This window comes from Crassostrea angulata, chromosome 8 (assembly GCF_025612915.1).
Source record: "Crassostrea angulata isolate pt1a10 chromosome 8, ASM2561291v2, whole genome shotgun sequence".
NCBI lineage: Eukaryota > Metazoa > Mollusca > Bivalvia > Ostreida > Ostreidae > Magallana > Magallana angulata.
The window spans coordinates 30,271,073-30,288,533 of record NC_069118.1 but is presented as its reverse complement, the minus strand read 5'-3'; the positions used below and the strand labels follow the sequence as shown (position 1 = coordinate 30,288,533).

Below are 17,461 nucleotides of genomic sequence, written 5' to 3'. Positions count from 1 at the left end.
ATAATATGTATAACTATCTGAAGAAAAACATATGTTAAAATTGCACTTGAGCAGACCTGCGCTCTATACTTCCGAATGCAAAATATAGAGCAAAAATGAGAATATCTTCATTTGTTTGCAACTTTGCGAGAATTGGGTCATTTAGGTGACGTCATAGACAAAAAGCGAGTGAGCAATGATGACTAAAATCAAGATTAAAGTTATAGGCATCCTCTTTACAATGATTTGTGAAGATTTCATTTTTATACGATACTATTTAAAAATTGGTTGAAATCGGGGGCAGGTATTTGACCATACCGCACATAGTCCTTAGTTAACATTTTATTGTACCCGAAACACTTAAAAAATGGCAAATTATGGGGGCCAAATTTAACTCTTATCATTTATAGTTCTTTAGAAGAATTTTTTTTTATTCAATTTTTTTGCAAAAATAACAATAAAGAATGTAACAAATAATTGTAAATGGCGATATTTCATTTCAATATTATCAAAAATTGATAAATTATAGCCTTAATGTCTCATTTTTCCTTAAAAATTGAGACATACATTTGGTCTACATGCTTTACGATATAAGTATCAATCAACAGTTGTTTTTCATCAGCCTCGTCCAATAATTTTGAGAATTTCCTTTTGAATTATTTCCATTTGGATTCATACTCGTTCCAGCTAATTTATTGCACAATTGGCACATTGCATCGGAAAAGACTTCCGCATTACCAGCATCGTAATACTTGTCTTTTTCTTTGAGGTAGTGTGTGTATTTTTCTTCGCTCGCGCCAATTTCCTTTAATTTTTTGGCGAGTTCCGACGCGGAGGAAAAGTCTAGAGCATTGATAAACGTTCCCTTCGGAAGATACTCGGCCGCATTCGCCGGTCCGTTCACCACAGGTATAATCTCAAGGTCATACAAATATATATTGAACAGTTTTTCTGTCGTGTAGTCAGGGCAAATTGTGTTTTCAAATGAGAAGTAGAACTTGTAATCACGAGACACAGTTTTTAAACAATCACTCAACATGGTACTTGCTGTCCCGCATGGTCGGGCGCCGCATCTGCCGAAAAGGTCAACGTGCATGTGTTTCCCGATTTCCTGCGCAAGCGCTTTGCGCTTAGAAGGAACCGGGCAATGCCCTGACATCCAGACGCCGCCATGTTTCTTTTTTCGGAACACTTCGGTATAATTTCGCTTAATCTCCTTTTCGCGTCGCACAATTTTTCCGTATGGTCTTACAATGTCAGAATGCTTCCGAAAAGACATGGTGAAATTAAATTGATCGTCCCAATGTTTAGACGGTTTACGAATAAAGTGCACTGTTTCCATGCCGTGGAATATCCAGAGCTGATTTTTTGCTCTCTGCGGTATTTTTCCTGGTAGATTAACATCATTGAATATAACAGCATGACTTTTCTGCATGTCACTTACATTTTCCGAAATAATACAGTTTGGCACAGAACGGCACTTTTTCTTTCTGAAATGTTGAATAAAAGGCTTCAAAAACGATTGACCGGTATAAATAAGTACTGTGAACGTCTCATTGAACACCATAGGTTTCTTGCTCGTATATGTGCTCGTGTTCGAAATTCCAAACAATGTGTTGTCCTCCTTTTCAAAAGATGTGAGTACTTTAATCCAGAATAGGGAACCAATGAATGACGTCACCATTACAATTGTGAAAGTCGTTATGTGTTGTTTAATGCTCATTTTGCCTACAAAAGAAAATAGTTAATTTTACATTGTGAAAGTCTATTACAAATAATAGAAATATAAGATGTACATAAAATTAGTTGATTTTAGGAATAGGGAATTATTCTTTGAGTATTACGAGTTGGTAATTAGGTCAGGGCGTGGTTAAATCCAATAAATCCCAAATGACTTTATGAAAGATCAAATCATGCCCCGACCAAAATTATCACCCCATACAATATGTAATATTCAAAGAATTATTCCTTATTGCCTATTAATATTTATATTATATTTTTCAGCAATTGTACGTTTAATAGGAGAATATAGACATATTCATGCGATTTTAATTTCTTTTAATCATGCAAACCCCGCTTACGTCCCAAAAATACGTCATTTGAATTTATTGGACTGTACATTACAAAACCGATTCGTAGTGGTATCCCAAAGACATTGAACAATGTGAAATAGTTATTGCAAAATGAGAATTTAAAACTTTCCTCTACACATTGTCTCAATTGTATAGAGAACATAACTTTGCTCAAATTAAAAAAAATATATTTAATACGCACGTACAAAGTCACACCACTTTCTCCGTTCAATTGTTTTATCTTTTTATTTTGTACTAAACACTCCTTTGATTTAGGGACACTTAAGTGCCTAATTGAGGATTTTTCCCCACTTGTTCTGAATCCTTAGAGGTTATGACAGTGATATTGAGCTTTCACACTTTAAATGGTGCAAAACAATTTAATCCCCTTCTATATATCCAAAAGAGAATTCCACTTACGCAAACATGCTTAACGTATATCAAATCTAAATATGGAAATGAATGGTTATAAAAATCATACGTCAAGTAATTAACTGAATGGGGAGGTTTGTGGTTTTGCTGTCCTTTTACATGACTGTACATGTTTTAATATACATATTGTTTGATAAATATTTCGTAAAAAAAATTATTGAGTTTCAGAGAGCTTGGGTTTATTCATTAAATAATTTAACAATTGACCGAATACGCTATGAATTTTAACTTCCTGTTTGGGAGAGAGGTTTTGGTTTTGTTTTTGGTGGGGGTTTTGCTGTTGTTTTTTTTTGTGTTTTGTTTTTTGTTTTTTGTTATATTCAAAAGTTTCCAGCGGTTCGCATGCACCTTATAATGAAATTATGAAATTACCGAAAAGAGTTACAGTATATTCAATAACAGATAGAGTTTGTATCTGTTATTGCATTTCGACCATATACTATCCGACCAAAATGTTACTCCATCCATGCAGCCCCACCCCCATCCCCCACCCCCCCCCCCCCCCACACACATATCCATGCGTGGATCCAGACATTTTTCTTTAGAGGAAGAGGTCCAAGATATGATTAATATGTTTGTCGGGAGTGGGGATGGTTCAACGCCTATTTTTAGGTTAATTCACTATGTGAAATAAATGATATTCAATTTTTAAGTAAGTCCCGACCTCGACCCTCACCCCAAACTAGATCCACTCGTGCTAATAAAGAATGACACCAATCGAGACTTTTGAGTTCATTTTGCAGAAAGTAATGAAAGACTGTGGAGAACAACATTATAGCGTCGAGTCGATTAAGTGGGACGCTGACAACCTAATCATATAGGGATGTCATCACTACATTATATATCATTGCTGGTCCTTTTCTTGTATGATGTCCTCCTGTTCTGTTGACATCTGACAACAGGACATGGATACACGACGAGCCATACTTAAAGTAACGCAACACAAACTCACTAAAACGTGAATTCACAAAAAAATGTTCTTTACACGTAGAAAACCCTGTAAAAAATGAACGGAACGTGCTAAAAATACCGGGTTGGTAATTTTATAGGAAGCCCTAATTTTTAATAACTTGCTCATCATTAGTTGACACGCATGGACTTCAACAACAAACAATACAAATGTAGGCGGACAAATTAATTGTTAAGAAAACACAATCACATTGCGTACACATTTATAATTTTATTGGCAATTAAAATCATTTCATGATAATTTTTAATTAAACGACCTACTTAAAATATGATAATGAATTCGAAAATATTTTATTTGCAATTGCTGCACAATTTTTTATTTAATAGCTATGAAATAAAAAAAAATAGTAAAAAAGACTCCAAGTATTTCGATTATAATCTCTGTCAAAATCTGGTTAAATATCGTCATTAAATATAAAGAAACATGCAATTTATTTGTCATTCGGGGAGATAACTCCCGCTTGTATACGATACTTTTTCATCGATAATTTTACCGTGGCGGGAACAGGTAGATGATGAGTTTACCGTGATGGGAATGCGGTATACCTGTCTCACCTGGCCGATCACCTCGATGTGTTTATACCGTGACGGGGCGCGGGAAACACGGGATCCGCGTTGCCTGTACTGTACAAGTCATGTAACAGTATACACAAAATTCATGCAAATTCCAACCCCCAGTTACATATATCACAAGATAATTGTTCTATTTATAACTATAATACGTGTAGAGGGAACGAGTCTTCAACTTTGGAATATACATGTTTTACATTATAATTCGCAAGTGGGGTTCTCCTACTTACGCGTACTACTGGATAGATCCATGGATAAAAAATCCAGACCTGTAAACGTGTAAATTCGTGTATGCAATCATGTTGGTGTGTGAGCCTGCATGAGTATGAATGAGTGTAATTTTGATCGTATAACTATGGTGGCATAGTTCTGCAATCCACATAATTTTGGGTCAACATAGCATATCACGTAAAGTCAAGATAACTTTCTCGTCAAGTCGAGACAACTTTCTAGTTTCTCGATCAAGAATGACTCCTTGTTGAGATAGCTATCTCGATAATTTATCTAAAATTCGTGTCATTTGCAAAGACTGCCGTTCACAAAACAGAATAAGTTATAAACATATATTTGATAATAGAAGTTTGGAACTTATTACCCAGGATTCCTTTGATCTGCATAGAAGATAATTAATGAAAATTATAAGGCCGTCTTCAAAAAATATAAATATGTTGATTTTTATTTTGCCTTTTGAAACACACTGTTTTTAGCGTCATTATATCATATCTATAAATTTTTATTGTCTTAAATACATTAAACTCTATGCGATTGAAAGTGTTATGCTAAGAATTAAAATAAATCCTTTTTTACTTTTGGTTCTATTTTGGAGAATTCTATTTGATCTTAATACCAGTAATCTTTGTTTGTTTTCATTCCTAATTAAAACATAATAAATTGTTGTTTTTTTATATTGCTTATTATTTTAATCTTTAATCGTACGATTTAATTGATTTTACATGTAGTTCAATATCAACCTTGCGTCATCCGTTTTTTATCCAAGGTGTCTTAAGCTCTATGAGTCAGCATACAATGTATTTATATATTCATGTTAATCACAGATTTAGATATGAATTTGCACTTGAGGATTAAATATCAAGCGATAATTAATAAGACACTAATTGACGAGCCATTAGGGATATTTCATTTTGATTACGTGCCTTTTTAAAAACGTAAGGGGATCGGGTATTGAGTTTCAAAATACGATTATACGATTGTTATACATGTACTATCTCGTTTTGTGGGTGGCAGCATTTAATTACAAATGCAACAGATTTTAGTCAAGATACAAGATAAATAATCGCATCTTATCAAGATAGTTATCGCAACAAAATGTAATAGCTTATGTTGACTGGACAAAATAGAAGTTGGAGTTTGTTGAGAAACAAGAAAGTTGACTTGACGAGATAGTTATCTCGACTTGACGTGATATGCTTTGTTGATTAAAATTATGTGGATGGCATAAATATTCCACCATATATAACCTTTAAAACTCAGGCATTAACACTTTAGAGTAACCCCTCAGGCCTTCAATCTTTTTCCTACAGATGTAGCTGTAAATTGTTTGTTAAAGTTTTGTTTGTTATACACACTTCCTATATATCTGTAGTCTCTGCATTTTGATCTCCGTTTTCTGAAATAGCACAGCTGACATGTTACATATCGTCAAATGTAAAGTCTACAAATCGCCGGAATGGGGACGGAATAAATTAAAAAAATATATTAAGTAGGCCTATAATAGTATCTCTGGATGACATCCTTTGTTAGGAAGTACGATTTTTTGGAAAAATACATTATGAGCTTGATGTATATTGAGATAATGTATAAAAGATGTGAGTGAAGAATTCGATCGGCTTCAGATATCTTCTTAGAACTGGAAAAAATAAAACCTATAATGACTTTGTTTGAATATACATGTAAATATTTATAAGAGTACATGCAACGGTGTGTTCCCGTTTTGCACACATTTGATAATTGGGTATAGAACAATAGGTGTGATTTGTGTTGTGATAGCAATTATAGTCTGCTTTCAGTCAAAAATTTTACCTGGATTTTTACCTGTGTTTTATGAGCGCCTGTCTTAATTTAAATTTCCGCTCACTGATAAGAAAAATAATGCGTAAATGATTTGACTTTTACATTTTTGTCCATTTGCCTTTGATATAAAACTAAATGAATTGCGGAAAAATTGCTAAGCCAATTGGAAGCTGCTTCAATAATTATATGATGATGGGAAAAACTAATATGTACAATCATATGGGGTATTCCGTGTCTCTTTTTACAACTAAGTTGCAAATAATCTAAAACGCATGTTTATAATTGGCTGTTTGGTATCAATAAAAAGGAAACAGATTTTTATCACAAAATATTTCTCTCTTTGAAGTAGCGACCTTGATTCTTATGATCGACATCGCCTTTTTTATTGCGAGTCACTTTCTGGTTTTTCAAATAAGTAGCTAGCTAAATACATGAAGCACAAAAATTTCGACAAGAATAATAATGTTAAAATTGATCCGATACTCAAACTGAGAAAATGCATTAATTTATTTAGTTCTACATTTGATAGGTTTGTGAAAATATCTTTACAGTCTTTGAAGCATATAAATATGTCGATTTATCATCGTATCGTTATACAGTTTGTCTATTTTCTTCGATTATTCAAGCCACAGCATAAATGAAAAAAATTTAGCAGCATTTTCCCTAGTCACATAACCTCCATTTATATCAGCAAAAGTAATAATTAAATATTAACATATGATATTTTCTCAAACTTGTAGCATGTACAAGTACTTCCTAAGGCAGTAAGTTAAACAAAAGCACTTCATATACAACATTATACAAAAATCTGTTTTGTTTAAAGAAAGTAATGAAATTGTTCATGGCCAAATCGATGTTTGAAATTAAATTCAAGAAAAAGGATATCAATTATTATGTAAATGTGCTTTTATGCAAGTTATATATTAACATAAAATAAATGTAAATATCAATGGCGAGTAGGTATATTTTATTTATGTTATTGTCGGTTACCCTCACAGGAACTGTGATAAAGACTATAGCAATTAAGAAATTACATCACCTGGTCAAATTCCCGTTTCGCACACATTTTTTTCGATACCTAATTTTCAAATGTGTGCAAAACGGGAACAAACCCATGCAACAAATTGTTAAAGTATAGAGCTCGATTGAATACAGAAAATATCACCAAAGGCATTCTTATTACTACCACAAAGTTAAGACAAGACCCCTTAAAAACCTATCATGCAGGTAAAAATTGGCAATTATTTTTTTTATTTCAAACAGTTACATGTACCGGTATTACGGGATATGAGTATGACGTCCTGAATGTCGATTCAATACAGACTCACTTAGTGGAGTTGGTTGATAAAACAATTACGGAGAACTATTATATAATAATACAGCTTTACAGCCACTTATGAACAAGTACTGTTTACCATAAAGCAGCTACGTATACTTAATTTTGTAAAATGATCGTCAATACAGTATATTTTAAATTATTTTTGATTAATTTAAATACTTTTCCAGTTCATAAACGATTAAATTCATCTGACCCACCCCGTTCCTTAGTTTCAGAAATCCAATTTCCGAAGAATAAACATAATTACAAAGACATAAACATACTAGTATACCCTTACTATATTTTCAAAACCTTTCAATTTTTAACAAAACTTTGTGCTTTAATTAATTATTATAGATTTTCTATTATAAGAATTTTAGACTGTTTTATTACCTATCTTGCACGTGCACAACATAATCGTTTTGATATTTTTAAAAAGTATATATACATGAATAGTTACATGCATTTTTCCGCGGAAAATTTCCAAATTTTTGCAAGTCGTTTAATTCTAACAAATTGAGAAAAATAAAAGGAGAAAAGCTGTCAGAGTGACAGCAAACCGGGTTTTCTTTTTTTTTTAACAGTATCAATAATCCGTTTGTCAATCCTGCCTATCCAGAGAAATGGGGTACTTTATAATCATGCATGCAATATTTTTGCCAAAAATGACGAAGTTCAACAGCTGGTATCTATTTTCATAAATCATCAGAAATCAAAATTATAACAATTTGCATACCTCTGATATATGTATAATTGATCTGCAAAAGAACAACTACCCATCTTGAAAACCGTACGAGGAGATATCCGTACAATAGAGGTACCTATTTGCAATATTTTGCCAAAAATGACTAAGTTCAACAGCTGATTTTTTTTTCTCCATAAAATATCAGAAATCAAAATCCTAGCAATTTGCATACCTCTGGTATATGTATAAATGATATGCAAAAGAACAACTGCCTGTCTTAAAAACTGTACAAGTATGAGGAGTTATCGGTACAATAAGGGTATCCTTTTGGCAGCCACCCGCCTGCCCGCCATTTTCACTATTTCAATAACCGGATTTTTCCTTCGGAAAACCTGGGTAAAAATTCTCTCAAAATTCTTATAATTCAGAAGCAATGGAGCTGAATGGGACCTCACGGCGGTCTCCGAACCCTATGCCGCTCAAAATATATTCACCCACTAAGGGAATTTCTATAGAAGAATGTGCATTAACTTATATTTCAGTTTAAATTACATATCAAATTATTTTAGAGAAGTAAGATATTAGGAATTTCTTTGTAACCTTTATCGTACTACGTATAATACCACGGAAATCATATTAAAGAAATTAGCGCATTCGTCCCACCGGCAACAATTTTCATATACATGAACCTCTTCCTGTTTGGTCCCGCTTCAATCATATCTCCATAATTTTTTATAAAAATAATACCGATATTTTCGATAGAAAAAGTGTCGTTCATTTGAAGCTTATTGCAACAGTTTAGCTGAATATTTAATGGTGGGGTTTTTCGACCATTCCGGCGATTACGGCATGCCTTTTCCCGTTACAAGGCATTTGCCTTATAAGGTCATGTCAGAATTCGACAAACTTGTATAAGTATAATGTCAGATGTGCTATTGCCGATTCTGAAGATACAAATGCAGAAATGTGCAAAGTTGAAGGTTTAATTAACTAATGAAAACAATAAAGCTGCAAAATGTGCATCATACGAAGGAACTGAGGAATCTTGGACAAGAAAAAAAAAAGTTTACAATTTAACATAACTGAATTTTTTAACACGATTACCCTCCATATGGACCGTCCATGGAGCTTGATCGACATGAATCCATGGACGATGGATTAAAGAATCTATTTTCTCAATTATGCGAATGGGCCTTGCGCACGATTTTTTATAACTGTTTATTGTGACAGTGAATATGAAAAATGAATTTGACGTCAAGTGAAACTATTTACTTTTATACAATTACTAATTACAGGTAATTAATGAATACGATGTGGGATAGCAAAATTAGTTCCTATACGTGTAAGTTATTAATTTGACAATGCATAATATGGCTTATTACGATAAGATATGCGATGCATGACTCACCGTATTAAGCTCGTGTAGTTCAAGGCTGAAGATAAATTCCCACCCGCCCCCCAATCAGATACACCTTCCTATAAAGACCAGGAAAGTGATTTATTTATGCAATGTCATTTGTATTATTGATAGGTTCTAGACTTTGAACGCGCAGATGTGTACAACTTCGATGTCCTATAATTACATGTTTTACAAATACGTGTACATCACTATCTCCAAGCCAATAACAAGCAAATTGCATTGTTTTTGTTTTCTGTTTCTTTTTTCTTTTCATTTTTTGTATTTTCGTTTTGGTTTTTTTTTTGTGCGGGGGGAGGGGGGTCATTATTTGTGTCTCAAGGAAGTTTCCTTTGGGTTTGTTTTCATTAAGGTGGAATAACACACCTGGAAAAAGTCAGTTGAATTAACTGTAAATTATTTCATTATGAAAGATATAAGGATAAATAAACTATACATATGTCAAATAAGCGAAAAATTGGCAAATCTAAAAAAAAATCAATTCAGTAAAAAAAACCAATAGCCCCTGCGGGATTCGAACTCGGTATATACGGATCACAAGCCCGACATTTTATCCACCCGGCTATGATGTAAGTTATATATTGCCGTCGATAAAATCTTTTTAATGAAACAAAATGTCGTTTCGATCAGCGGTCAGCCATTTTGTGACGATGTGTTATTCAACCTTAAATAAATACATGTATCACGGGCATAATTTAACAATTTTGGCAGGAATAAAGGCACATTATATTTTGTCAAATTTAATACTATGGGACAAACTACTTAGGTGCATATCATGATTCTTTCCAAGTGGTACATATGCATGTAGCTACATGTATATGAACACGTATTATAATAATTGTATACCTAAATTACCCCCACCAACCAACCCCAAACCCCTTGCACCATTAGATCAGATTCTACGGGCCAAAGAAAAAGGAAACAGTGACTTCGCCCCACTTCGTTGTAAAAATCTCATTGTACGTCATATATTTTTCCGTCTGTTTTGTGGAGTGTATATTTATGAACATATTTGTAATGTTCTTTTATATATATAGTCTTTACTTAAACTATGACACGAACTTTGTTAACAATATCAATGCAGAGCTTGGTTCCCCTGCTGTTAACTCAACAGTCAAATTTCGGTCAAGCATATAAAAAAAAAAACACCCACAGGCATGTAAATCAATTTAGACATTCGAATTTTAAAAAAAAAAAGCTATTTTTTAGCTGAAATCGTGACCATGTCTCTTAAGGAAGCTAGATGTACTACCTTAATTTTTTCGGATTAGTAAGAGTTATTTAGCTAAATTAGCTAAATTATTAAATTATCAAATTAAACATCAGAACTACCTTAATTTTTTCGGATTAGTATGAGTTATTTAGCTATGAACATTACTTTAGGAAAGAAATTTCTATATATTTTGACCAAGTTTAAATTTGGATATTTTCCTTTATTTTCATATAGAGCTCTTCTTCAAAAGGAGATTAATAGAGTCTTAAGTTGGCCATGACCATCGAGCCTTCATAAATGATTCTTACTTTTACGAGTTATATGGGTGCAAATGATATCTGAAATAATATTCAAATAAATCTCTAAGAAGTGTGATCTTTGCGTGTCACGATATTGCTCAAAAATCTTAACACCAATTTTTGCTCAAAAATCTTAACACCAATTAAAAGTCACCAATTAAACTCTTAATGATAATCAAAACATGTCTGAACCTACTCTCAAAGTCATCGATCATCAATCCAGTTTCAGTCCCATTAAGTTCTGCGTACAAAAGAAAACACAAAACTCTTTCTTTTAAAACCCGTTCAAAAAAGCAAACAATTGTATAGAAAATCCATTCCAGTGCATGATAAACCTTTATATCTCAATACAGCTAGTGCTCTCCTTGTAAAGGAGATTGTTACAGTCTGAAAATGGACACGACATTCCAGTCCTCTTTAATGACGGCTTAATACAGTGGTCAGCAAATGTATAGCTTAAAGTTAATAAAGAACTGAACTGAAATGATTTCAAATTGTCTTTTGAAAACAGACTCTAGTCTATTGTGTTTCTAAAAATAATTGTTTTCAAAAGACAAGTCGAAGCATATTTTCCATGTAATTTCATGTTTTAAGTTTACTTACAACACAATTTGTTACAATTACAGTAATTAGCAGGACTTAATTAGCATAAGACCCGACCATAGCAATGACAATGAACTTTATTCTCATAACTGAATTTACAGTGTAGAGAAAATACATATGTACTGTATGTACAAACTACAATATATATATAATACATGAAAATCAATGGTACAGGCATGATGAAGGGATAACAGATATAATTTAACCAAGAGAGCTAACTCTCTCAAATATATTATCTAATAGTTTACAATTTTTGGTAAGTTGGTTTATGTTTGTGACATTAAACAGTTTTTCAAATATTACAACATTTGGATTTGTTATGAAATAGTTTGATAAACATCTAACCCTTGAATTGGATATATATACATCAGTACATTTGAAAAAGGTAGTAGACCAAACAGTGCTAATTAAATTAAACTGACGTGTAATTAAAAGAGGAACAAACAGCTTCGTATATTTTTTGAATAAATGAAGATCTCTCAGCAATTCATTTCAATACGTGTTGACAATCTTAGTTCCAAAATTTTAATAGCTCTGTAATCCAGTGACCGTTCCTGACCCTTTGAACAGTAGATTGAGCGGCTTACATCTAGGTTCGCCTAGTAAATTCTTTTAAAATACTTATAAGTTGAAAATGCCGTCCTATTTATTTTTTGTACATGAATATACTGTATTAGCTTCTGTACAGTACTGCGAATAATATTGTAGATACCAAAGTATTAAAAAATAATCAATACAATTCCTTTATACCTGTACATATATACTCAGTCCGATCAATATCGAATCTCACAGTTACTATTACAATACAAATGCTGTATTTGTATGAGGTTTATTCGTTTCGATTGATACCTTTCTAGTCATATATAACCCTACAGTGTTATAAGGTCACATTCTACCTTTTTAACTACAAATCATGTACTCTATTAAATGTATCCCAAGATGTTCGGTGTGTTTCTACAGGCATTGAAAAACAACTGCTATGAAAAACGGTTCGTAATTCAAACACAAGAAAAAAAAAGAATTCAATTTCGAAAAAAAAACCCAGAAAGCATTATACAAACCGAAATCATCCGAAATAGATAATATTAAGTACTTACCAAAAATACACTATGAAAAGCGCACGAAAGAAAAGCGACTGTTCCAAATTTCAGCGTGATTTTAAGCGTGTAGATTCCAATGATATTTTCACCAATACTACAGTACCTGTATGTTTCAAAGTTGTTTAGAAAAGATTATGCACGGGCTACTGAACAGGATTAAACTCGTCTACGATCCAGCCATTCTAAGCCACATTAATAACAATCCAGGGTGGACACTAAGCTTTCATCACTAAATAATTAAATGCTTGCTTCCAATTTAGCCCATCGATCCGTATCCATTTTTAAATGGTCAAGCAATTTTTCTACCCCGCCATATACACAATAAGAAGGTGTCAAGAATGCCTACCGGGGAAGACGCTGTCTAGATATATTTACACGAACGTGTAACAATAAACCGACTATCTACATATCTACATTTCAACTTTATATACATTCTTTTTTTGATTTGATGATTTCAGCTGCAATATCAACATGAACAGCTGTAATATTTATCCTACTGGGTGTAAAGTTTTCCGTGCTGAGCATTACTTCCTATCCTTCCTTATTATAATTATTTCAAATCCGTCATGATTTACATTGTAGAACAGCATGAAATTCCTGAGCAATGTTCGATGCTATCAACGCACTTTGAATTTTTTTTTTTCAAAGTGCCTTGACTTGTTCCTGAATTTAACGCACTTAACAAAATTCCATGTTCGTAACTTTTCAAAGAGCGTTGTAACAATGCGCTAAATAATGTAGAAAAAACAAGAAGGAAGCGTCAACATGGTCAAGGATTCATGCAGGGCACCAAACGAAAATTTTCAGATTAACTTTAGTCATATAAATATATAGTAGACTTCCCAAAAAAAACATGGCTCCGACATTTCGCCTCGACGATTAATATTTCACTATTAAACATGTATCTTAATAACAACCAAGCAACCCCAAACTTTTTCTCATATATTATTTTTTAAAATTGAATTTAAATTACAAGAAGAACATGACAGTGCTATGCAGTCAACTGAAATGGGAATGCTACTGAAAGCAGATCCATACCTAATGGGAATGCAGAGCCAAAAATTAGGAACGGCGGTAAAATAAATGTTGTTATATGCTATATATACTATAAAAAGTTTAAGTATTTGAATACATGTGACTTCACGATACGCTTATAGATATTTCAATAACAAACAACTTTTAATGAAAAACAATTTGAAAAAAGTTAAATAAAACTAAATAAATACATGTACCGTTTTCTAAAATCTATAAGCGAATTTTAATTACCTGTGGCAGTAATATGGCGCTCCCCTTTTTGTTGTTGCATTTTCCCTGGAAATTTTTGGCGTTTCCTCGAATTCTTCTAGAACACAACAAATTCTGATTCAGGTATGGGGCAGGTGAGACTAAAAGTCTTGGCCGAATCGGACCGCTCGCAACATGTTCATAATACCCATGCATGTTATCGAAGCTACTTCCTCGTGTAATACAAGTGTACATGTATCTTGAGTTTATACTAGATCACCGATACTGCTTGCCTAAGGCTATACTTTATCCATTTTATAAAACAGTGTAACATTGAGGAATGAATCATTTCTTTTATCCTTCACTATGAGTTTGTGCATTTTCTAAAAAGAAAATGTAAAATTTTTCATTGAAGGCAATGGAAGTAGTTGTGTATCTCTCTCTCTCTCTCTCTCTCTCTCTCTCTCTCTCTCTCTCTCTCTCTCTCTCTCTCTCTCCTCTCTCTCTCTCTCTCTCTTTGATACATGGATACATTTAATTTAGATGATTTTGTTTTTCATTCCATACTAGGTGACTTCCGCTTAAATTGTGCTTATCATGTAGACAAAGTATGTGTTAATCATTATACATAAACTGAAAACTGAAAATTAATCTTCTGTGTAAATTACTTGATAAGTACATGAACACATGTAAATTTTGAAGATACATATGTAAATATATAAAATACAGGTAATTGCCATGGGTTAATTGAAACTCGTTTCGACCGATAAGCCGGTTAATCGTAATAACTAAATTCATGTACACAAATATGTGAGGTATTACCAAGACTGTACAAAACTTAATGCACTGGCGTCGGAAGCAAATTGAAAGTGGGGGGGGGGGGGGGGGAGGGGCGGAGGCTATACTGATCCTCAGAAATATTCAGAGAAAAAAAACATAATTCCATAAATCATGAAAATTCCTAATCCGTGGGGGGGGGGGGGGGGGGGGGGGGGGATAAACCTATACTTTCAAAACAAAAAATCTTTCCGGCCATAACATTTTTTCCGAAATCATGAAAATCCTAATCCGTGGGGGAGGGGGGGGGGGAGTATACCTATAGATCCAATAAAAAAAAATTCTTTTTTTTTCACCTACAACGAAATTCCTAATCCGGGGGGGGGGGGGGGGCTAGTATGACTTTTACTCCAACTTCGCAATCTTTCAAAGGTACATTAAGGAACAATTACGTTTCCAGCGAAAAAGTGGGGGGGGGGGGGGGGGCTGAACTCTATTCTGCCCCCCCCCCCCCGCCCCCCTAGCCCCTCCGGTTCCGACGCCTATGTAATGAAAAATGGTTTTTAAGTCAGAACATTACATAAAATGTGATTTGATTATTCTTCATTTAAAAAAAATAAAAAATTTATGTGTATGAGATATCAGGTATAAACACTTCTAATCTATTAGAAAAATTCGTAAAAAATGTTGTCGTTTGCTATAGAATCTATAAATAGACTCGGTTTTCCCCTACCTTCTCTATGAGAAAATGCTACTTAGCTAAGAATTGTACTAAGAATTTATATGAAAGGGATTTAAGTAATTTTCCTTAGCTAAAAATGTATTTTCTACTTAAGTAGTAATTTTGCTTCATATATAAAACTTAAGTATTTTAACATTTGTTTGAATCCCGGTCCAGATCTGCTGTTTCAAGTATTTTATCGATGTTGTAATGTGCCTAATATCCAAACATGCATTTGCTTTCTAGCATACATACACTATCAGATTAAAAAAAAAAAAGTGTAAAATACTCTTTGTTATCGTTCTTATTATTTCGTATTCATTAGTAATTAATAAAAGCAAATCCGATCATCCTGGGCAGTGACATGTTGTTTTGTATTATAATCAACACATATAGCCGGTGATCTTTCCACGGAATTAGCATTGGGGCCATGATAGTTGTCACCAGTTCGTTTACAACTTAGTTAGATATACATGTAATTACATGGAGCATTCCATTATGAATTATATTCGAATCTTAAACCGATCGCTAATTAACTTCTTAAAAACATAAATAAGGCTCTGAAAAAAAGAGAGCAATAAGGTTTTTTTTTTAATATATAATAATAATAATATAATATGATATATATATATATATATCATTGGCAAAAAAATTAGAATACTATAAAATAAAAAACACAATGATTGTAAAATTTAAACTAAGGTGGTTTGACACCCTAATATGGTATTGATGGATCTATAATGTACATGTATCAATTTGAAACATGATTTCACAGATAAGAGAACGATTTTGGCGCTTAATCATTTTTTATGATTTATTTGTTACATTCTTTTCCAGAAAATTAGGAAAAACTTGTTTTGACCCATGGATTCAATTCTGTTTATTATGTTGTCTAAAAGTTTCCTGATGGGCCTGTTTCATACATATAGTTAACCAAATCTCTGTCCCATACAAAATAATTTATATAACGAATGTTAGATAAATATAACACCTAACTGCTGTTAGGGGACACCTGGATGTGGAACTCTCCAAATCAGTGAGGAAGCAACGTAAAGAGTATGAGAGTTTATTCCGTTTAAAATAGGAGGGGGTGGTTCAAGTAGAAAACATTGGGGAGGGTGGACCGGGTTCACGTACTTGTTTGTTGGGAGGAAGATATGAAATTGGGAGGGGGGGGGGGCAAATAAAAAGTTGCAGTGTTTAGACACTGAACCGGGGGGGGGGGGGGGGGGTTAGGTACAAAATAAGGGGTAAAATTCAGGTAGAAAATAGTAGAATTTAAGGAAACAGAAATATTATAGGATTCAGTCAAGACCCCCCCCCCCCCCCCCGTTTCAAGATTTAAATTTCTTTTAATTACATTATAAAATTACCAAAATTATGCCAAGGACTCCCCTTGGCAAACTCAAATAACCGTCGGACCCCCCCCCCCCCCCCTCCATTGGAAAAAAATGAATCCGCGCATGCCTTAACTCTATAATGCATGCGGGCCAAGAGTACTATAATATAATTGTATGGATCAGTGTATCATACACATGTACGATTATCTTTTATCTTTTTCTTAGAAATATATTTTTTTTTCAAACTACTGGTCATAATTATAACAATAATCGTAATACAACATACATGTAATTGTTGTCATATTTGTTCAATTAATCGTGCCCAAATCTTTGTTTAAGGCGCAGAGTTAATGCTTGCCTAGTTATCAAAATGAATAATCTCTTTCTCAAGATAACTAAAAGTATTCAATAAGCTGGTAAAATTGCCTGTACTGATTCAAAAATAAGATGTGCATTTGTATGTAGTTATATATCAAATCGGCTTGGATTTCAGTACACTCAGTTCTTTGATTATCGTGGGTAGTGCCTTGACGGATCATCTTAACTCGTAACCAATTACATGTACATACATGTACCATTAAGCGTTGAGCGTATTCGTTAACTGCTATACGTAGGCAGATACATACCTATAAATAATAACGGAATGTCCCTTTTCTAAACCAACTACACCATTAGGGTTGTTCCAAAAAGGATCCTTATTTTGCAGACGAA

At 33.3% G+C, this 17,461-nt stretch overlaps 1 protein-coding gene across 4 annotated transcripts in view; it reads right to left on the bottom strand.

Annotated features, from left to right (window-relative positions):
• LOC128157936 (alpha-(1,3)-fucosyltransferase 7-like) overlaps positions 1-17,423 on the bottom strand; it is a 66,686-nt gene extending 49,263 nt beyond the window's left edge. The window contains exons 1-3 of one of the 4 annotated variants that reach the window (XM_052820610.1): positions 17,377-17,423; positions 13,955-14,030; positions 457-1,707 (exon numbers count right to left, since the gene is read on the bottom strand). In XM_052820610.1, the coding sequence (XP_052676570.1) occupies positions 581-1,707; positions 13,955-13,994 (1,167 nt within the window). In that variant the 5' untranslated portion in view covers positions 13,995-14,030; positions 17,377-17,423 and the 3' untranslated portion in view covers positions 457-580. Of the gene's footprint in view, positions 1-456; positions 1,708-4,252; positions 4,343-12,685; positions 12,804-13,954; positions 14,131-17,376 lie in introns of those variants that run through there. The other 3 variants (XM_052820613.1, XM_052820612.1, XM_052820611.1) reach the window with 3 other exon arrangements.
• Positions 17,424-17,461: the final 38 nt, after the last annotated feature.